The 22,347-nt window shown below is 39.2% G+C and overlaps 1 protein-coding gene across 4 annotated transcripts; it reads left to right on the top strand.

Annotated features, from left to right (window-relative positions):
- LOC109833203 (pentatricopeptide repeat-containing protein At5g39680-like) lies at window positions 3,941–10,798 on the top strand. 4 transcript variants are annotated; one of them, XM_020400797.1, is made up of 5 exons: window positions 3,941–4,197; window positions 4,513–4,597; window positions 6,195–8,416; window positions 8,521–8,600; window positions 10,225–10,798. In XM_020400797.1, the coding sequence occupies exon 3, from the start codon at window positions 6,769–6,771 to the stop codon at window positions 7,897–7,899; it is 1,131 nt and encodes a 376-aa protein (XP_020256386.1). In that variant the 5' UTR covers window positions 3,941–4,197; window positions 4,513–4,597; window positions 6,195–6,768; the 3' UTR covers window positions 7,900–8,416; window positions 8,521–8,600; window positions 10,225–10,798. The 4 variants fall into 4 exon arrangements, with proteins under 4 accessions (XP_020256386.1, XP_020256385.1, XP_020256383.1 ...); XM_020400796.1 differs by having other exon boundaries at window positions 3,941–4,209; XM_020400794.1 differs by lacking the exon at window positions 3,941–4,197 and adding an exon at window positions 4,216–4,427.

The following is a 22,347-nucleotide window of genomic DNA, read 5'->3' as shown; positions in this document are numbered from 1 at the left end:
GCCCCAAGCTTGCCTACAGAGCTGTGTCGCCTCGTGCTCGCCTGCAGCCTTACTCAACCTTGCTTGCAGACCGCCTCGACCTCGCATGAACTTCGACCTCGAGCTCGCCTGATGATCTTCTCAAGATCGCCTCGAGCTCGCCGTCGACTTAGCATGCTTGCCTGCGGAGGTTTGTGTCTATACCCGACACCAACAATCTCCCACTTGGAGACCAAAACATCGTTAGCAAACTATCTCAATAAGCATTTTCTCATGTGTGGCTCTGCCCTCATCACCTATGCATGAAGCCTAATTGAAGTTGCGGACAACTGCAGTTTCTGAAAGGTCACTGCCTTTGTCAACATATCCGCTGGATTCTTACTTCCTTGGATCTTCTGTTAAAATCCTTTAGCAACTTGTCGAGCTCTGTATCTTCTCGAACCATCATGTTCCTTTTTCACTCGATACACCCACTTGTTGTGATGTGCCTTCTTACCCGTGGGCAACTTAGCTAGTTCCCACATCTAGTTTGATATGAGAGACTTTATCTCATCTTTTATGGCAAGATCTCACTTGCTCGCATCTCCACTCTGACAAGCTTCATCATAACTTTCAGGCTCCCCTCCATCTGTCAACAACAGATAGTTCATATATCTCATGTTGGGCACAGGACGCCGAGAAGATCTTCTCAATATCGGAGGTAGTGCGTCGGGCTCCTACGTACTGTTCTGTCCAACAGGCTCTTTTGACTGAGGGCCTTCTGCATTGGGTTCTTCCGAGAGATTACTCGGGATATCATCTGCATCTACAAATGTTGACTCGATCTCTGAGTCATCTGTCTTGTGCATGTCCTTGTGCATCATCTTCTCGTTGAATATCACATCTCTGCTGCGGATCACTTTCATGTTTTCATTGTCCCAAATACGGTAGCCGAACTCATCTTCATCATAGCCGATGAAAGTGTATTTCTTTGACTTGGGATCAAGTTTATTCCTGCCTTAATCACTAATATGCACATAAGCTACACAACCAAAAAATTTAAGGTGTGAGAGTTTTACTTTTTTCTGTACCATACCTCTTCTGGTATTCTGTACTCTAATGGAACCGATGGACCTCGCTTGATCAAGTAAGGTGCTGTATTGACTGCTTCTGCCCAGAACTGTTTCGGTAGGTCTGATTGTACCCGAATGCTTCTGGCACTTTCTAGTAACGTTCTGTTCATCCGCTCAGCTGCACTATTTTGCTGAGAAGTGTTGGGCACAATTTTCTCCATTCTGATCCTGTACTCATAGCAAAACTTCTTGAATTCGGTGCCTTCATACTCACCGCCATTATCGGTCCTGAGCTTCTTTATTCTTAGACCGGTCTCATTCTCGACCATGGCTTTCCATCTCCTGAAAGTCTCAAATACTTCTGACTTATGCTTCAAAAAGTAGACCCACACTTTCCGAGAGTGATCATTGATAAAAGTCATGAAGTAGTGTTTCCCACTAATGGACGTGGTGGTGATTGGTCCCCAAACATCTGAGTGAACGAGCTCTACCTTCTCTTTCCTAGGGATCTTCTCTTTCCTAGGGGTTCTATCACTTGTCTGAAAGCTGACTCTCTTCTGCTTTCCAATTATGCATTCTTCATATGTCAATCTCTACTGATTGTAAACTTGGAGGTTTTTCCTTTGTGTGCATAATCTTCATCCCCTTCTCACTCATATGACCGAGTCTCTGGTGCCATAACCTTGAAGTCTTATCGCCTGCTGTAACTGAGATTAAATAACGTGCACCTACTGTTATATACAGGATATCAGTCTTCTTACCTCGGGCAATTATCATTGCGCCTTTTGAAATCCTCCAATTATCATCATGGAAAGTCGTAGTGTAGCCTTCACTAGCTAGCTGGCTTACTGAGAGTAAGTTCTTTTTCAGATCGGGAATATGTCTGACATCCTTCAGTTCCCATACTGACATGTTCAATTTAATTAATCTTCGCTACACCTTTGCCAATAATGGCACACGATTGATCATCACCAATGTATACATTTCTAAGGTTTTCGGGGATATACTTCTCGAGGAATTATTTCTGAGAAGTAGCATGGAATGATGCTCCAGAGTACAACACCTAAGACTCCTCCTTGCTCTCCAAAGAGCATATCAATGCATCATCTCCTCATGAGGTGGAAGCAACATTTGCATCTGCCTTTTCCTCCTACTGCTTCTGTGCACTCTTGCACTGATTCTTGTAGTGCCCGGTTTTCCCGTACTTCCAACACTCGATAGCCTTCGAGCTGCTGGGATTCCTGGATTTGGACCTCCTATCCTTTAATCCATTTCCTTTGGTTGAATTTCTATCTCTTGACTCTGTATGCAATACTGAAGATGTTGTAGCTTCACCCGACTCTCTCCGTCGGATCTCCTCACTGAGAACTAGATCACGAACATCATCGAATTTCAACTTGTTGCTTCCCGACGAGCTACTCACAGCTGTGACTGTAGCATTCCAGCTTTCTGGTAGGGAAGACAAAAGAATCAACGTTCGTACTTCTTCATCAAACTCAGTATCAACTGAACTTAATTGGGTCGTGACTGTATTGAGTTCATTGAAATGATGTGCTACTGATGCACCTTCCGTCATTCGCAGATTGAATAACAGCCTCATTAAATGAACTTTGTTTGAGGCTGATGGCTTCTCATACATATTTGAGAGTGCTGCCATAAGACCCGCTGTGGTCTTTTCCTTTATAATGTTAAAAGCAACATTGAGGGTTAACGTTAAACGAATAACCCCGAGGGCTTTACTGTCTAAAAGCTTCCAATCTTCTTCCTTCATACCCTCCGGCTTCTTCCCTGAAAGGGGTTGATATAGATTTTTTTGGTACAGATAATCCTCTATTTGTATCTTCTAAAATCCGAAATCTGATCTATCAAACTTCTCTAATCTCACCTTTTCTTTATCTGCGGCCATCGCTCCCACTTGAATCTGACTTCCTCTAAATCGTTTCAGGCTCTGATGTTAGTTGTTGGGGAAATAACCTCGGGCTACGCTAAACCCCTAAAAAGAGCAAGAAACGTAGTATAGAAAAAAGTACACTAATATTTACGAGGCTCAACAAACTTGTCTACGTCCTCGGGAGCCACACAATTAATTATTATTAATTATCACTAAATTATAATGCAAGAGCAAATCTCAAACTTAAAATCTCTCAATAAATGCAATACTAACACTGTAGCTACAGTGTTTAATTTCCTCTCTCTTAAATTAAATTTCCCCTCTTCTGCAATTTAAGAGAGAGGAAATTAGACATTGTAGCTACATTGTTGGTATTGTATTTATTGAGAGATCTCAAGTTTGAGATCTTCTCTTGCATTGTAATTTTTTGTTAATTAATAAGAAATTAATTGTGTGGTTCCCGAGGACGTAGGCAAGTTTGTCGAACCTCGTAAATCTTGGCGTATTTTTCTCTATACCACGTTTCTTGTTGTTTTTAGGGGTTTAGCGTAGCCCCAGGTTATTTCCCCAACATATTCTAGCATGCATATTGATTTTTTTTTTTCAATTACATATTTTAATTATTAATTTAAGGCATTCTTAAAATTATATATATCTAGCTTACTTCACGTTTCTCACTCTCCTTTCAATATTATGATACCATATCAGAAAGTTGTTTTCTGCAGGCGCGAGTAGACAAGAAACACGGATAAAAATAATACGACAAGTTAGAAACTGAGGAAAATGGAGTTATTATACTAGGATTCTTACCAAAGGATAATATTTTTATTCCAGATTCAAATACTACCATTGATAACGCTGATTGTTAGGGCAGAGAAATCACTGACATGGAGGATGAGTTATGCTTGATTACGGTTTCTTAGGCGTGGACTTTTGGTTTTGTTCTTTAAGCGGAAGTTTATTTTGGCAATCTCTTTGGAATCTTTTGTTTTAGAACTGAGATTCTTTTCCCTAGTTTGTTATAGAGACAATTGTTTTCATTTATATAAGTTATATTACATTTAAGGTAAAGCTCGAAGTGTTTACTCATTAAAAAAAATAGCATTCCACGTTTTAACGACAAGCGTTTGTGAGAGGAAATCCAATTTTGAAGAGTCAAGAGCCCGTTGGGCCTATAGGTCGGTGCTAAGAGAAATTTGACTCGGTTGATGACATGGAGTAGAGGTCGCAATTGGATTGGCTTGGTTCGGGTTTGGGTCGTAAGCAGCCCAATTGGTAAAACATAATGTAACTCCTAATGTGATCCTTGTATAATGTCTCTTTCATTTTACTGCTCCAAACAAAGGCTTAACTAATTATCGTCAAAAACAACGGGCATCGTCCGTTGGTCCAATCTTGAATTATTAAAGAAGTTAAACTTATGTCCGCTTGTTGATTATTGAGACCCAGTTCCTTATGCACTCCAACATGCACATTACCTGTTCGTTGAAATGCCTCAGTGTTGTGTATGGCGTTATATTCTCTTTTTATTTCGGGGTTTTTCTACTTTTGTTACTATATATCGCCCTATTTCTTGTTTGCGGATTGTAGGTGTGTGCATTATGCATTGAGCAGTTCATTCGAGATAGCCGAAGCTCTAAATTTAGAAGCCCTAACTGCGCATTAGGACGTATGGGTGAGCTTAAATTATTCTTACCCTTTATTTTTCATTCACAATATTTCTTATTCTAATAGTTTAAATTTCATTCTCTTAGCTATCGGTCAATTATGTATATATTCTCTGTGAAGCATGATGGTTTACTATGTAAATGCTCATGACGTTCTCAGTGTTTTAAACAATTCATATAAAACAAACAAAAGAAAAGGTGATTCGAGAATTGAGGCCGTATACAAACTTATTTCTATAGAATGTCACAGGCTGCTTATTCCACGCTTTGTACAATATTTATGCGCCTTTCAGTTTGTCAGCAAGTCAACACTAGTTTTCACTGCTTGTTGATGCCAGCAATCCTCCCCTATTTTCTAGAATTTAGCTTAGTAAGTTCTAACCAATCTCTCAATTGCATTGTTTTGTTGAATAAGATATAATCTATTGAACTTGGCCCAAGGTTTGTGGAAACTAGCACCTGCCTAATTTCAGATTGTTCTACTTAAGAAAATTGAAAAAAATAATCTTGTAATAGATGTTTGAAAAATGGAAAACTAGATTCTGAAACAAAAACAACCATATTTTGCTCAATATATGTATGTACAGTTTTAAATTGAGGTTTCTTTGTTGTAGAGTATCCTATGGTTTATTTCCTTGCAAAGCCAGGTTTTTTAATTCGTTGTTTTCAACAGATGCATGACAAAAAGTGAACTCCTTGAGATTATATAAATGATTCTTTGTTTTCAACAGATGCATGACAAAAAGTGAACTCCTTGAGATTATATAAATGATTCTTGTTATTAGGAACTAAAGTCAAAATTCATTTCATTAGTGAACTCCTTGAGATTATATAAATGATTCTTGTTATTAGGAACTAAAGTCAAAATTCATTTCATTCTGCTAGTTCACCCTGGGGTACTTAATTGCTTCTTTATATAATCAAGTGATGCTATTATCTGCAATATTAGACATTAAAATAACTTACTTGCTCTTGTGCTTGTGCTTGTGCTTGTGCTTGATCCTTGTTATCTGGATTGAAAAGAAAATTTGTACTTGGTTATTTTACATTCTACAAAATTAAAAGTAATTTAACATTTATTTTAAGTGAGTTAAGGTGTTGCATGTAAACTTTTCTCATACCTTTGCTTTGACTATTAGCGTATAAGATTGCCATTGGTAAGACGAAGAGCTATGTCTTGTTGGGAATGAGAACGACATTTGGAATATTCATGCATTCCCTCTTTCTGTGATGTAATGGTTACAATTAATTACAATGCGCATAATTATATTAGGAACTTTACTATTCTTTTCTCTTATTTATATTGACACCTATATCTTCCATTATTCAGCAAAAAATGCCATGCTTGTATAATGTTTCTAATCCTTGGTTGGTGTAACGTTAACACTTAACGTGATTCTCTTTTACTGTTTACATTAAACCTACTTGAAGGTTAGGCCACTGCTAATTTGATTGGGTGTCATAGTCTTAGTCACTACACTGATACAGTACTTTGAATCCAGATGTCTTTTCCTTTTTTTGGATCAGAAGAAATTGATCATCATGATAATTTTTGGGGATCAGAAGACTTTGATCATCATGTTAATTAATGTTCACTGTTCTCAGGGAGCTGAATGTTCAAACTGAGAGGTCTGAAACTACAAACTCAGAAGTCCTGCACGAATGGGCTATCTTTTTTCATCAGCAACATCCATTATCCTGCATTTGATCCTATGCCAACACTCCCTTGCTATAAACACAACTCCAGACTCTTGAAAAGAATTGACGGGACAAAGGATTTGAAGCTTGGAAGAGCTATTTATGCGCTGCTTATCAGAACCCAGCAAGGTGATGTTATTCAAGCCAACAATTTGATCAATCTCTACCTGAAGTGCGACCACCTTAGAGTCGCTCGTCATGTTTTTAGTATGATGCCCGAGAGAAATGTGGTCTCTTTTAGTGCACTAATGACTGGCTATTAACACAGTGGGCTCTCATTAGATGCCCTTTATATGTTTAAATCAACGGCTTTTGGTCAGTCTTCATTTCTTCATAATGAGTTCATTTTCTCACTAGTCCTAACAGTTTGTTCTGATCTAGAAGCGCTTTGTAAGGGACAACAATGTCATGCTTATGTCGTCAAGTCTAGGCTAATATCTCATTCTTATGTCAGAAACAGTCTTCTTCATATGTGTTCTATATGTTCAAGTGTAGAAGATGCTATGGAGTCCACAAAACTTTGCCAGATTTTGATATTTTCTCATTTAATAGCATGCTTAACACCTTTTTGGAACATGGGTATTTGGATGCTGCTGCTGAGATTATGAGAAGTGTGATGAATGAGGTTGACAAGTGGGATCAGATCACATATGTTGTCGTTCTAGGGCTTTCTGCCAATTTGAAGGATTTGAGATTGAGTTGCCAACTTCATAGCCAAATTTTAAGAAGAGGGCTTGAAAATGGCATCTTTAATGGGAGTACTTTAGTTGATATGTATGGAAAATGCAACGATGTTTCAAGCGCTCTATATGCTTTTTCTAGGATCCCCAACAGGAATGTGGTCTCTTGGAAGGCATTAATAGCCATTTGTACACAACATGGCTGCTTTGAAGAAGCCTTGAAATTATTTTTAAAGATGGTACTAGATGGCGTCCAACCTAATGACTTAACCTTCTCTGTTACACTGCATTCATGTGTAGGCCTGTCTACCTTGATTAATGGCGATGCCCTAAATGCTCTTGCACAAATATCAGGACATAAGGAATATCTGCATGTAGGTAATGCTCTGATCAACATGTATTCAAAATGTGGTAGCATCGAAGAAGCATATAATATTTTTAATGATGCTCTAAAGGAAGACAATGTTTCTTGGAGTTCGATAATAACAGGTTATTCTCATCACAGCTTAGGTAAGGAAGCTCTAGGAGCATTCCACAGTATGTTAAATGAAGGGGTGGATCCAACTTGTGTAACCTTTGTCTCAGTGCTTTCTGCATGTGGCCATCTTGGTCTAGTACGTGAAGGTTACAATTATTTGGATTCGATGAGCAAATGGGGGATATACCCTGGGCTTGAACATTATACTTGGATCATTATAAGCCTGCGGCGAGCTGGTCTATTAGATGAGGCCAAGAAATATGTTAGATGTACTCATATAGAGTGGGACATTATAACATGGCAATCTCCACTGAATGGCTGTGTAGCACATAGAATCGGCCTGGGAAAGCAAAATGCTCGTCACATACTTCAATTTGATCCTAATGATGTAGAAACATATATTCTCTTATCAAATATCTATGCCAGAGAAAGCCTTTGGTATGGAGCTGTTTAGACTCGGAAGCTAATGAGAGAACGACACATCAAAAAAGAACTTGGGGTTAGTTGGATTCAGGTGAGGAATGAGACCCATGTTTTTGCTTCAGAGGATAATCGGCATCCATTGATAGATGAAATATGCAGAAAATTAGCACAGCTAATATACCAAATTAAGTTAATTGGCTATAAACCTGATATTGCTAGTGTATGGCATGATGTCGAAGATGAACAGAGGGAAGAGTATCTTAGTTATCATAGTGAGAATCCAGCTGTGGCTTTTGGGCTTATTAGTACTCCTCATGGAGACACAATTCATGTCATAAAGAACCTTCGGGTTTGCAATGATTGCCACACGGCATTAAAATTGATTTCAAATGTGACGGAGAGAGAGAGATAATAGTGAGGGATGCCAATAGATTTCATTGTTTCGAGAAGGGGTTGTGTTCTTGCAGGGATATTGGTGAGATTTTTTGTTCGAAAGAAACAGAGAGGTTTTGCTAGTGCAGATGCAGATTGCAAGTGAAGTATTTCCGGTACTCATCATCAGAATTCATAAACTTGTTCACTTGTTTATTTGCATTAATCTGGTTCTTAATCAAACAATTTGTCTGAAATTATTGGGCTTCTTTTGTATCAGTTTCATTCAGAATCGGATGAGAAGTATTTCACATGACACAGATGAATGGATTGCCTAGGCATTTTCCTACTGTACCATAGGTAAGCAGTCTATTTTGCTAAGAATAGAATTACATTATTCACATCTGAACCTATCTGACAACTTATTTACAGATATTTACAACTTATAAATGGCCCGATAATACTAGCATGCAATTTTGAAGTTCTTTGTATGACCCGCTCACAATTTTAATTACCAAATCCATTTTCATTTTATTTTACCTAATAAATGCAGGAGGAATCCATAGGCTATGAGATACTTCATCTTGACAGGAATTTTTTGGATTTTTTCCCCTTCAAGAGAAAAATGCAGTAGTTAGTCAGGAAAGATATCGTAGCATGAAACTGGATATACTGAACAACAGGTTGGAAGTGATAATGTGCGGTAAAAGGCAGGGGTATCTTTTGGGGAGAAGAGAGAAGAAAAGGATATTTCTGGTTAAAGAAAGAGTTATAAAATCCTTGTTGTCGTAAAGATTGATAAATTTGAGGGTATCAGATATGAGACATCCAAGTATGGAAAGTTTTACTTTAATTTAAAAAAAATACAAATTTTCAAAACAGTCTCATTTACAAAAATATTCCCAAAAAAACGGCTCGTTTCAACAATATTCGTCAAAACCGTCGGGCTGAAACTAGGTCGGTTTTAACGGAAAAAAAATATTAAACTTCACGGGACTTGAAGTCTCGTGAAGTTTCTTTCAAGTCCCGTGAACTTTGATAGTTCAAAACGACTTCAGAGCTGAAACGAACTTAGTCACTTGAAATTTAGTAGCTTAATTAAATGGATGTTAAACTTCATGGGACTTCAAGTCCCGTTAAGTTTGGGAACTTTTTTCGTCAAAACCAACTCAGTTTCAGCCCGATAGCTGAAACTATGTCGGTTTTGACAAATATTGTTGAAACATATCGTTTTTTAGAAATATTTTTGAAAAATGGTGGGTTTTGAAAATTTGTCCTTAAAAGAAAGGTCTCTAAAGCTTTGACCACAGAGCTCCCTCCATTGCCCAATCCAGATAACAGTCAAAGCTGCTTCTTTATATGAGTGTACAGCTAAGCTGCATAGTATAGTACATAACCTAGTGGTATGTATTTAAATTATTTACTGCCTTTGTCCTTAAAGCCAGAGACATATATTCGAATTTCATGTGTTTTTAATAGTATTTTGGATAGCTTTCAATTTTTGCAATTGTCATTTGGCATCTCCTGGAAGTATTTTTGGATGCATCTATACTGATGTCTTGTGTACTAATGTATCAGTTTACCATCACTAAATGCTATATTTTGCCTATTGTTCTCTTTTTACCTTTCTTTCCTTTTTCTTTTTTTTATGAGAAAGAAGACAACCAATGGTTTGATTAATTCATCTCAAGATAGATAACAAGGTGCGCGATTAGCTCATTCATTCATTTCCATTCTTTTTACGCGTTTAATGAATATATATGTTAAAATGGTTAATTTGAAGTGCATTTTCTAGAAAAATAAACCTTTCGCTGTATTCGCAAGTAGAAACTAGAGGCAACAAGATTTAAATTTGTTCAAATTCTGTGATGTATAAACTTGTCCCCATCACTCATTTTCAGTACCATGCAAGTAACATCCATGGATCATAAATCCATGTGAGACTAGGATCAGGAATCTTTTAATTATTTTCCCTCCACTTCAGCCACTGCAACTTCGATAGCGCAACCAGAAGCCAAGAAGTATTTAGTCCACATGGCGTCCAAGCAGGACTAAACAAACTCTGCAGGCAAATCAACCTTTTAAGCACGCGTGAAGACCGAGAACCATCTTGCTCTCGTGTCATAGCTTCTTTTCCATTGCAAAGGAAGTGCCCACAAAAGGCTAAAGCGCACGGGCAAAGAGGCAAAAGTTTGAGGGGGGAAAATTGGGTTTTGAAGCAATTTTTCTTAGTACAGATCAAGCCTGGCTCTACCTTGAGGGCAGCAGCCACACCAACGAGCCTCTCAGAATCCCAGCAACAAATCAGTTCAATCTTTTCCACTCACTGACTTTTCGCTTTCTCTCTCCCCCCGTGGACACATGGGTTCAACAACTAGATGACAAGATACTGAGGACCATTTCTTGCTTGCTAGTACCTTGAGTTAGCTCTTTCTGAGTTTTTTTTTTGAATGTGCGTCCTTTAAGCGCATGTGTATTTGTGTGCCCCCCTCTCTAGAGTAATAATCTCAGTGATTCCAACTAAGAATGTGTTCTAATGTGCGTATATATAATAGTAAAAGGCCAATTTGATTCACTGCACTGCGGGCCACATACTCAAATTGGTTTCTTTACTTTATTTTTGCTCTACTTAATATATATACTACACATCAGTTATAAATTATGTCCTTTTTTAACATCTGCTATATATTACGTGTTAATTTTTTTGTTTCCCATCATATTACCCTCAAGGAAACAATAGTGATACTTCTAGTGTTTAAATTTCGGTAAAGTACCAGATTAGTCTAAAAACTAACACTTGTTTACCAGTTTACCATAAAAAGTAACATCGGCTATACTTTAACCTAAAGAGTGATAAATTTGTGACACATAGACCTTTTCCGGATTAAAGGAATTTTACATATGAACCCCTGAATCTCTCATATTTTTCGAATTAACCCTCTCTCCCTCCCTAGAATGTGAAATTTGTAATTTAAAAGGGTGAAAAAACTCATCCCTTCCCGCTATCTCTTCCTCCTCTTTCCCATAATCTTCTTCACTCTCTTCTTCTCCATATCCTCAACTTTTCCTCCTTCCTCTCCTTCTATCTCCTTTCCATTTCCCCACTCTTACGGTCTTATCTTCTCCTTACTATCATCTCTTCCATTCTTTTCTAACTCCTCTCAATCCACAGCCTCTCTTCTCTCTCCCACTCTATCCTTCTTCTCCTCCTCTTTCTGTCTCACATTCCCTCTTCCTCTCTCTCACTTCCTCTCCCTCTTTGCTCTGCCCACTCTCAATCTCTAGCATCCAACATTCTATCAAAAACCTAACCTCCTTCTCCTCTTCCTTTTTCCTACTCCCTCTCCCTCCTACGTCCGCTCACTCTCTCTTTATCCTCCTATCATCAGAACATCAACCTCATTAGTAGAGAGAACAATGAAAAGGGGAGAGAGTGAGTGGTAAAAATGAGGGGAGGCTGATGATCGGAAGGAGAAAAGAACGTAGGAGATGGTGGGAAGGAAGGGAGAGAGGAGTTTTTTTTAATAAACTTTAAAACTCAATGGAGTAAATCCGAAAATATAGAAGATTTAAGAGGTATATATATGAAAAAAGTAAAACTTTTTCTCTTAAAAATTGCGTCCAGCAATCGGAAATGCCTATATTGTTGGATAATGTTTTTTTTTTTTGTGGGAACTCAGCCGCCCTCGTGTTTATCAAACCTGTTTTTTTTTTAATGCCTAACTTCTTTGACAAAGAAGCATCCTTCTTTGACATTTTTGAAGAAAAACAAATTTGGTGGGTCCCACAAGTTTGAAATTAAATAAAGTGGTGGGCCCCACCGAAGAAATTCATAGGACATGGGTCCCACATGAATAGTAACTAATAATATTTTATTAGTGCATAGTGTTTTTCCAAACGCTATAAATAGACCTCAAATCCTTAAGGAAAATTCATTCCAAAAACAACAATCAATATATACAGATATATATAGCTAGTGCTAGTAGGAACAGTGCCTAGACCGAGAAGGTCTTACAGATCGAGGAGATCTTTGCCTGAGGAGATCGAGGAGATCTTTTGCCTGATAGATCGAGGAGATCTTTGCCTTACAGATTGAGGAGATCTTGATAGTACTGGGTTGGTGCACACCAGAGTACTGGACTGCTGTTCCTGGAAGCAATTTGGCCTTGGGATCCTTGCACCGGAGTAGGCCAAATAATGCTTTAAGCACAGCGTTTTACAAACGCACAGCAGCTGAGTTGAAAAACTTAATTTACTGTACTTCAGCTTTCTTTCAGTTATTAGCTGCTATATATCTGTATTATTCCAGTTTTAACCACAGGCGCCAACAATCTTAAAGCATTATTTCGATCTACCATGGATCCTGCGAGGACTCTTGGAGTGGACTGTCTTAAGTTAGAGAACTTTGACGGTTCCAACTTCAACGCATGGCGTCGGAAAGTAATCTTCGGGATGCAACTCCTGAAAATCTACTATGTGGTTTCTGAGGAAAAACCCGACTCTGAAGAAGACTCTGAAGCTGAAGCCACTTGGGCTAAAGATGATCACTTCTGCAGGAGTTATCTCCTTAATTGTCTGGCTGATCATCTAGCAGATGCTTACACCAACAAGCCCTCTGCAAAGGAAATCTGGAATGCTCTGGAGGACCAGTACAAGGATGAGGAGAAGTTGTCCAAATCTCACCTCATTGACAAGTTTCTGGACTTAAAGTTCGAAGATGATACTGAGGTTTTGCCTCAAGTTAAAGAGCTTGAAAAGCTTGTTATGAAGCTGAAGGATGAAAAGATCAGTCTTTGTCAAACCTTCATCTCTGGTGCAATTGTCAACAAGCTTCCTCCATCTTGGATGTCATTCTCCACTGACATTCGAAGAAGGAAAAGACAGGTGACTCTGTCTGACTTGAAGAGGTTCATCCGGATCGAGGACGAGACTCGGACTCGCACGAAGACTGAGCTACTTGCTAAGCAGAAGGCGTCTGCTAACATGGTGGCGACTAACTCTGAAAAGGATAATTATTCATCTTTCAAGAAGAAGAAGTCTTTTAATAGAAGGAAGAACCAAAATCCGAAGAACCTGAACGTTCAAAAGAAGGAGTTCAAGAAGAGCGGCAAATGCTTCAACTGTGGGAAGCAAGGACATTTTGCCAAAGACTGCAAAGCACCAAAGAAGGAAACAACACACAATGTCAATCAAGTTGATGATTGTGTGGCTATGCTCTTCCAGGTAACAACTCCAAGCAACATCTCTAGTTGGTGGTTAGATACGGGTGCTACTTGTCATGTATGCTCCAATAGAGATATGTTCTCTTCTTATGTTGCTACCAAAGAGAACGTATCAATGGCTGATCGTTCTGTGGTTCCTGTTCTTGGAACTGGGACTGTGGTGCTGACTCTTTCTTCGGGAAAGACTCTCACATTGAAGGATGTGAAACACGTTCCCTCAATTGCCAAAAACTTAGTCTCTGGAAGCATGCTGTGTGATGCAGGCATGAGGCTGGATTTCCAAGGAGGAAAGGCTGTATTATCCTTTAAGAAAATGTATTTTGGCAATGCATATCGTACTGATGGCATGTATAAAATCAGTACGAGTGCACCCAACCCCATTGTAAATGAAGTATTCTCTTCTGCTTACTCCTCTGTGTTATGGCACAATAGGCTGGGACATGTAAATTATAGAAAACTGTCTAGCATGGAGAAGTTAGGATTACTTCCAAAATGTGGGGGTAACAAACCTGAGAAGTGTGAAGTTTGCGCGCAAGCAAAGCAGGACAAGAGAATTGCTACTGCTAAGCGTAGGGAGTGCGTCAATAAACCTTGGTGCATTATAATGATCTTGCACTCATCATCGGGGATGATCAAGCTAGGGGACTTTGCTAACATTACTTTTGGAGATAGCAATGCGTGCAGGTTCCTGGACCTTGGAACCAACTCCATCATTGAAGCTCGGGATGCAGAATTCTTTGAGGATAAGTTTATCAAACATAAAGGCTTATTGCTCAAAGATGTAGCAGAGAATGCTAGTACATCAGATGCACAAGAGGAGCCAGTCAATGATGAAGGAGTTATCGAACCATCTTCCAAGCGCGTCAGAAGATAGAAAGATTTTGGAGATGACTTCATCACCTATAATGTGGAAGGAGATCCACAGACTTTTCAAGAAGCAATGCAGTCAACAGACGTTCTTCTGTGGAAAGAAGCTATAGATGATGAGATGGATTCATTGATCCAAAATCACACTTGGGAGCTGGTGGATGTACCTGAAGGTGCAAGGCCTATCAGTTGCAAGTGGATCTTCAAGAAGAAGCTTCGTCCTGATGGTACTATTAACAAGTACAAAGCAAGACTGGTGGCGAAAGGATTCTCTCAGAAAGAAGATATAGATTTCTTTGATATCTATGCACCGGTTTGCAGGATCACTACCATCAGAGTGCTTATCGCATGGGCAGCGATTAAAAGGTTCGTCATACATCAGATGGATGTGAAGACTGCCTTTCTCAATGGAGATCTCACAGAAGAGATCTACATGGAGAAACCAGAAGGACTTGATGCTCCAGCTGGTAAGGTTTGTAAACTTGTTAAGTCTTTATATGGACTTAAACAGGCACCAAAACTCTGGCATGAGAAATTTGATGGGGTTGTTCGCAACAATGGGTATCAAGTCAGTGAATCTGACAAGTGCCTATACATCAAAGTCGCTGAAGGAAAGGTGGTGGTCATCTGCCTCTATGTGGATGATATGCTCATCATCGGGAGTGATTTGGAGATAGTAACATCTACCAAGAAATTTCTCTCGGCACAGTTCAGCATGAAGGACCTTGGAACTGCGGACGTGATTCTCGGAATCAAAATCATATACTCTAAAGAGGGTATTGGATTGTCTCAATCTCATTATGTCGAAAGCATGCTAAGGAAGTATGGCAAAGATCATTGGGAGTCTCATGTACGCGATGAGTTGCACAAGGCCAGATATAGCATTCGCTGTAGGAATGCTTAGTAGGTTCACAAGTAATCCTGGAAAGCTTCATTGGGATGCCATCCAGAGATTGATGAGATACTTGAAAGGAACTACAGGTCTGGGCTTATTCTACACTGGATATCCGGGTGTAATCGAAGGCTATTCAGATGCGAGCTGGTGCTCAGAACCAGATGAGTGCAGATCTACTAGAGGATATGTCTTCAACATGAGTGGAGCTACCATCTCATGGAAGTCTAAGAAGCAGACCATGATTGCACAGTCATCGATGGAATCTGAGTTCTTCGCACTCTGTGTTGCAGGAGATGAAGCTGAGTGGCTCAGTTGTATTCTCCGAGACCTTCCATTGACAGGATTGCAAGGCGCAATTACTATCTATTGTGATAATCAGGCGGCGAGTGCTGTGGCAGCAAACTCGTTGTTCAATGGAAAGAAGCGGACCATTCGTCTGAAGCATGGCTATTTGAGAGAGCTCATTTGTCAAGGAGTCATCTCTGTGATTGACGTCCGATCTTCAGAGAATGTTGCTGATCCTTTGACTAAGGGTCTGAAAAAGGACATAGTCGAAAGGACGTCTACTGGAATGGGTCTTAAAGTTTTGTAAGTTTTACAAATACTTACCATTTATGTCAAGTCTTTAGTTCAAAGCTTAAGCTACTAATGATAAGATATTTGGTTCAAAAGTCAAGTAAAATTTACAAAGTTTGGTGAGTCTTACAAATACTTACCATTTACATCTAGTTATTAGTTCAAAGCTTATGCTACTAATGACAAGATAAATGGTTCAAAAGTCAAGTAAGATTTACAAGTGAAAGAGTTCAAGTTTTCTTGGATTAGTCGGTGTCTAAGGCAAGGTTTAGGGGTTGCGTAACGCGCTCTGCAAGGAACGAGGTACTTAATTGATCTTTGATCAACCTCTAATACTATCCTTACCTGGCTGAACTACCCGAGTAAAACTTTGATCTTTTCACCTAAAATCCTATCATGTAAAGGGGATGGCTGTTAAGCCTTAATGAGTCCAAAGCATTTCGGATGTGGGGTGTTAGATAGGAAACACACCTAAAGGACATTTCGGATGCGGGATGTTGGATAGAGTAAAACTTTGATCTTTTCACCTAAAATCCTATCATGTAAAGGGGATGGCTGTTAAGCCTTAATGAGTCCAAAGCATTTCGGATGTGGGGTGTTAGATAGGAAACACACCTAAAGGAATCACCTAGAATCCTATCATGAGAGAGGATGGCTCTTAAGCCTTAATGAGTTCAAAGCATTTTGAATGCGGGATGTTTGATAGGAAACATGCCTAAAGAACTCACCTATGCATGGGTGGAGATTTGGCCGTCTCCTATGGTGTCTTGTGGAAAGATACCTAGAGCCCTAGCAGAAACCAGGACATGCACAGGGCCATAAATGTGCAAAGGCAAGGCAATGGCAAAGGCAAGTGTGGTTCAAAGTGAAAACTACCACAGATAAGTTTGATTTTGTGTGATCGCTGGATTTTTAGACATGTGCTGGTTCAAGTCTCTGCGACACCATGCACCTATCTTTTATTCAGTTGGTCTAATGAAGATTCAAGTCATTACGACATCTTCCTTCTGCACAAGATTGAAACGTCGGTATTGTTACACGACACTAGTTAAAAAAAAAATGTGGGGGATTGTTGGATAATGTTTTTTTTTTTTGTGGGAACTCAGCCGCCCTCGTGTTTATCAAACCTGTTTTTTTATTGTTGGATAATGTTTTTTTTTTTTGTGGGAACTCAGCCGCCCTCGTGTTTATCAAACCTGTTTTTTTTTTAATGCCTAACTTCTTTGACAAAGAAGCATCCTTCTTTGACATTTTTGAAGAAAAACAAATTTGGTGGGTCCCACAAGTTTGAAATTAAATAAAGTGGTGGGCCCCACCGAAGAAATTCATAGGACATGGGTCCCACATGAATAGTAACTAATAATATTTTATTAGTGCATAGTGTTTTTCCAAACGCTATAAATAGACCTCAAATCCTTAAGGAAAATTCATTCCAAAAACAACAATCAATATATACAGATATATATTGTAGAATAGCTAGTGCTAGTAGGAACAGTGCCTAGACCGAGAAGGTCTTACAGATCGAGGAGATCTTTGCCTGAGGAGATCGAGGAGATCTTTTGCCTGATAGATCGAGGAGATCTTTGCCTTATAGATCGAGGAGATCTTGACAGTACTGGGTTGGTGCACACCAGAGTACTGGACTGCTGTTCCTGGAAGCAATTTGGCCTTGGGATCCTTGCACCGGAGTAGGCCAAATAATGCTTTAAGCACAGCGTTTTACAAACGCACAGCAGCTGAGTTGAAAAACTTAATTTACTGTACTTCAGCTTTCTTTCAGTTATTAGCTGCTATATATCTGTATTATTCCAGTTTTAACCACAGGCGCCAACAATCTTAAAGCATTATTTCGATCTACCATGGATCCTGCGAGGACTCTTGGAGTGGACTGTCTTAAGTTAGAGAACTTTGACGGTTCCAACTTCAACGCATGGCGTCGGAAAGTAATCTTCGGGATGCAACTCCTGAAAATCTACTATGTGGAACAAAAAAAAAAGAAAAGAAAATCATGCCAAACATCCCAAATGTAATTTGCACATAAATAAAATTTCTTTTAGAGAAAAAATTTCTTAAATTTCGTAATTTCTCATTTACACATAACACACTCCCTCCCTTAAATATTGATTTTTTTTTTTCCTCTCACATAACTTTTGTTATATGCAAATTACATGTAGGGATTCTAAGGAGAAAAGTTTAAAGTTTGGGGGTTTTGGGAGACACCCCAGGATTTAGGGGAGCCATATGATATAAACAAAGTTCATAGGAATTACTTCATTAATCCCCACAGTTTAGGGGAGTTTTGTGAAATTAACTGTTCTTACAACTAATTAAATGACGACCTAACATCAAACTCTCTTAAGTTGCATCCAATTAGATCAGATTAGAAATGGCTAGATGTATAACCGAGAAGGTTACTTATATCAGGTAAAGATGTTCAAGTTAATGGTCAAAATTGAGCTCATACAACAAGAAAAAACGTCCAGGCTAGGAGACCAGATGAAAATATGTGCAATTTGATTCATGGATAAACAGAATATGAGCCAAACGCCAACTTGAAACAAACTCAAGTATTAGTTTATTGTTGGATAGCAGGTTCTTAATCTGTTTTGGTAACAAGTTATTGGGATTCCTAATCTGTTTTGGTAATAGGTTATTGGGATTCCTAATCTGTTTTGGTAACAGGTTATTAGGATTCCTAATTTGTTTTGATTTTGGTTTTAGAATTCCTAGTATGTTTTTAGTTTTAGGATTTTTATATATATGGAATGATTGGAAAAGAGAATTGAGAAGAAAATTAGGGATATTTGGAACACAGAAAAAATGTATTTTCTGAGTTATTGGTTAATGTTTTATTTGGAGAGAATTAGAGATTTCTTGGTGAGATTAATTGGTGAGTTTAAGTGATTTGCAATCTCAGTTTGTACTCTTCTTCTCTATTAGTGAAAAACTTTATCCCTTTCTTGCCCCGTGGACGTAGACAACTTGCCGAACCACGTTAAAATTAGTTGTTTATGTTTGTGGCATTGATTTGGTTCGTTTGGCCTTCTCTCGATGTTCGTTTGATTTGATTTCTCGTAGCACGTTAGTTTGGTTGTTTGGCTTCCGCAGCGCTCAACAAGTGATATCAGAGCTCGGGCTACGCTTGGGCTATTTGGAGGAGTAGGTCGTTTTGAAGACTCGCCTAGGGCTTCGTTTGGTGATAAAGGTGGGATCTTTTTGGTAAAGACTCTATCTTTTTTAGTTTTGGATCTATTCTTCATTTGTTCCGCATTTGTTTTGGTGCTTTGAGAAAGATGGTCGGGAAAGAAGGAGTTGTGGAGGGTACTTCCGGCGTGAAGACCGTCCAAAGTTTGAATATCCACTCTATGAAGATAGATGTGGAGAAGTTTAATGGCACAAACAATTTTGGTCTTTGGAGATGTGAAGTCTTAGATGCACTCAATGTGTAAAATTTGGAAGATACTTTAAAGTTGGACGGAAAACCAAACGACATTGAGGAAAATGTTTGAAAAATATGAATAGAACTGCGTGTGGTGTGATTAGATCTTGTTTGACTCAAGATTTAAAATATGATATGATCAATGAGACTTCGGCTAAGAAGATTTGGGAGATCCTAGAGGGGAAGTATTTGACCAAGAGTGTAGAGAACCGCTTGCATCTGAAGAGGAGACTTTATCACTTCCAATTGAAGAAGGGGACTTCCATTGGTGATCACATGAACCATTTCACAAAGCTTCTTGCGAATTTGACGAATGTAGATGTGATGATTGAAGATAAGGACAAGGCGTTATTGTTGTTGAGTTTCTTACCTGACGAGGAATATGAGACCTTCGTTCTTACTCTTATTAATGGGAAGACATCTCTTTCTTATAGTGAGGTCACCGCTATACTTGTGAATTATTAGCTTCGAAAGAAGGATAGGGAGACTTCAGTTGAGCCGGTAACGGGGGCATTGGTCGCAAGAGCAAAGAGTCAAAACCGTGATAGGAGGTCGCAGTCTAGAGGGGCACATCTTAGAGTTCGTAGAAATCAGTGTGCCTTTTGTAAAGTGGATGGACATTAGAAAGCTGAATGCCCAAAGTTGGTTGATCGAGCCGGGAAGAATAAGGGGAAACCTATTCAAGCTTCAGAGGTGAATGTTGTCAAGGCTAGTGACAATAATTCAGATTCGGATTCTTCGGGCTACTTGTTATCTACACAACCGTCAGTTTGTGTTGGCGACTCTACAGAGTGGATGTTGGATTCAGGTGCTTCTTACCATATTTGCCCTAGAAGAGATTGGTTCTCCATCTTTCAGGAGTTGGAAAAGAAGAGAGGTTGTGCTCATGGGTAATGATCATTGGTGGTATCAGTACAGTTCGGATTAGGATGAGCGACGGAGTGATTCGGGAGTTGGTTGGAGTGAGGTTCGTTCCTCAGTTGAAGTAGAACATCATTTCACTTGGAGTTTTGGAGGTAGCAAGCTATAGGGTGACCTTAGTCGATTCATGTTTGAAGGTAACATTAGGATCCATGATTGTGATGAAGGGCCTCAGGAGGAATAATTTGTATTATTTGATTGGGAGCACGGTGTTTGATAGAGAGCTGACGACTTCTTTGGATTTGGCTAGACTATGGCATTTGTTGAGGCTAGGTTATTTGATTGGTTATGTTGTGTATGATTTGTTGAGGAGTGCTTTGACCTGCAGATTAAACTCCTTTGAGCACATTAGTATAAGCAAGAAGACCGAGGTGGAGTTTGGCACTTTTATCCATCGATCGAGGGGTCTTTTAAGTGGTGTTCAGTCAGGTATTTGAGGGCCTTCCAAGGAGGCATCATTGGGAGGTAATCAGTATTTGGTTTTCGCAGTTAGGGATTGTTTTAGGGATTGGTGGGTTACAACCAGGTCCCGTTGGTGTAAAGTCCTAGAAGTCAACAACAATTGGAAGAAGTGCATTGGCAGAAAGGTAACTCGTCGTTCTAGCTTTGGTAGGGGTTCTTTCTTGCATTTGTGCTGAGCTCATGTCAGTTTGTGACACTTTATTGATGTGAAGACATTAGGGCGACGAGATGAGATGACAGTTTTGATGGGTCGTTTCTTACTGGAGGGGATCGACGTTGGTTGTCAAGCATTGATTTTGGTTTTGGTGCTTTGATATATTTAGGTCATTTTGGTCATAGATTGCCGACTGCTACGTATGGAGATTTTGGATCTGGTGGAGCTACTTCATATTTTGGGTTACATTGGATATTTGGTTGCCCAGCATTTGATCACATCGAGGATGTGAGATTTGATCTGATTGTACATTTGGAATTTAAAGGTTCGTTTGATTATCAGTTAGGAGCTTCTGATTTTGTTATGAGCAGGTATGTCACATTTAACTCTCGGCAGGTGGATAGTGTTGATCAGATCATTGGGATATCACAGCGGGTGGAGGATGATGCTACTTCACATTGGGTGGAAATTACTCCACATACTTTAGATCATACTGCATCATTTGGGATTCTAGCTGAGGTGACACAATTTGGAAATCATTTGGATTTCGATGCAGATGATAAGTTGCTTTTGGATTCGACTGCAGCTGGTGGGCATGTTTTGGATACGGTCATTGGTTCACCTCAGGTGATAGTGTTTGATTTGTTTCAGTTTGGGGCCATTGGGAGCGCTATCAGTTGCAGATCCGTTGGTGATATTGGTGAAGAGTTGCAAACTTTTCTATTTGATTGAGGGTCTTTGGAGGCCATTTGATGAACTACGTAAGGCTTGATTCCTTGGGCAAGAGGATACGTAGGCAGTCAGTTATGATGCAGCCGATTTGGTGAGTAGATACCGACATTTGGAGAGTGACCACATTTCTCGTTTGGGTCTCGACTTGTTGCGGATTGAGTCCGTTGTTGTTATTTTGTTTCACTTCGTACTGGACGCAACAAGTGAGATATTTGTTTGGTGTTGGTGTCGACTCAGTTTTAGGAAAACTTCGCCGAGGTGGAGAATTGTTGGATAGCAAGTTCCTAATCTATTTTGGTAACAGGTTATTGGGATTCCTAATCTGTTTTGGTAATAGGTTATTGGGGTTCCTAATCTGTTTTGGTAACAGGTTATTAGGATTTCTAATTTGTTTTGATTTTGGCTTTAGAATTCCTAGTATGTTTTTGGTTTTAGGATTTCTATATATATAGAACGATTGGAAGAGAGAATTGAGAAGAAAATTAGGGATATTTGGAGCACAGAAAAGAAGTGTTTTCTGAGCTATTGGTTAGGGTTTTGTTTGGAGAGAATTAGAGATTTGCTTGTGATATTAATTGGTGAGTTTGAGTGATTTGTAATCTCAGTTTGTACTCTTCTTCTTTATTAGTGAAAAACATTATTCCCTTCTTGCCCCGTGGACGTAGGCATCTTGTTGAACCACGTTAAAATTGGTTGTTTGTGTTTACGGCATTGATTTGGTTCATTTGGTCTTCTCTCGACGTTCGTTTGATTTGATTTCTCGAAGCACGTTGGTTTGGTTGTTTGGCTTCCGCAGCACTCAACATTTATATCGTTCCAAAGTTATTTGTGCAAGTTCA

The sequence above is a fragment of the Asparagus officinalis genome, chromosome 3, assembly GCF_001876935.1.
Source record: "Asparagus officinalis chromosome 3, Aspof.V1, whole genome shotgun sequence".
Classification (NCBI taxonomy): domain Eukaryota; kingdom Viridiplantae; phylum Streptophyta; class Magnoliopsida; order Asparagales; family Asparagaceae; genus Asparagus; species Asparagus officinalis.
Note: the sequence above shows the minus strand (reverse complement) of the source record. Positions and strands in the feature narration are given on the sequence as shown.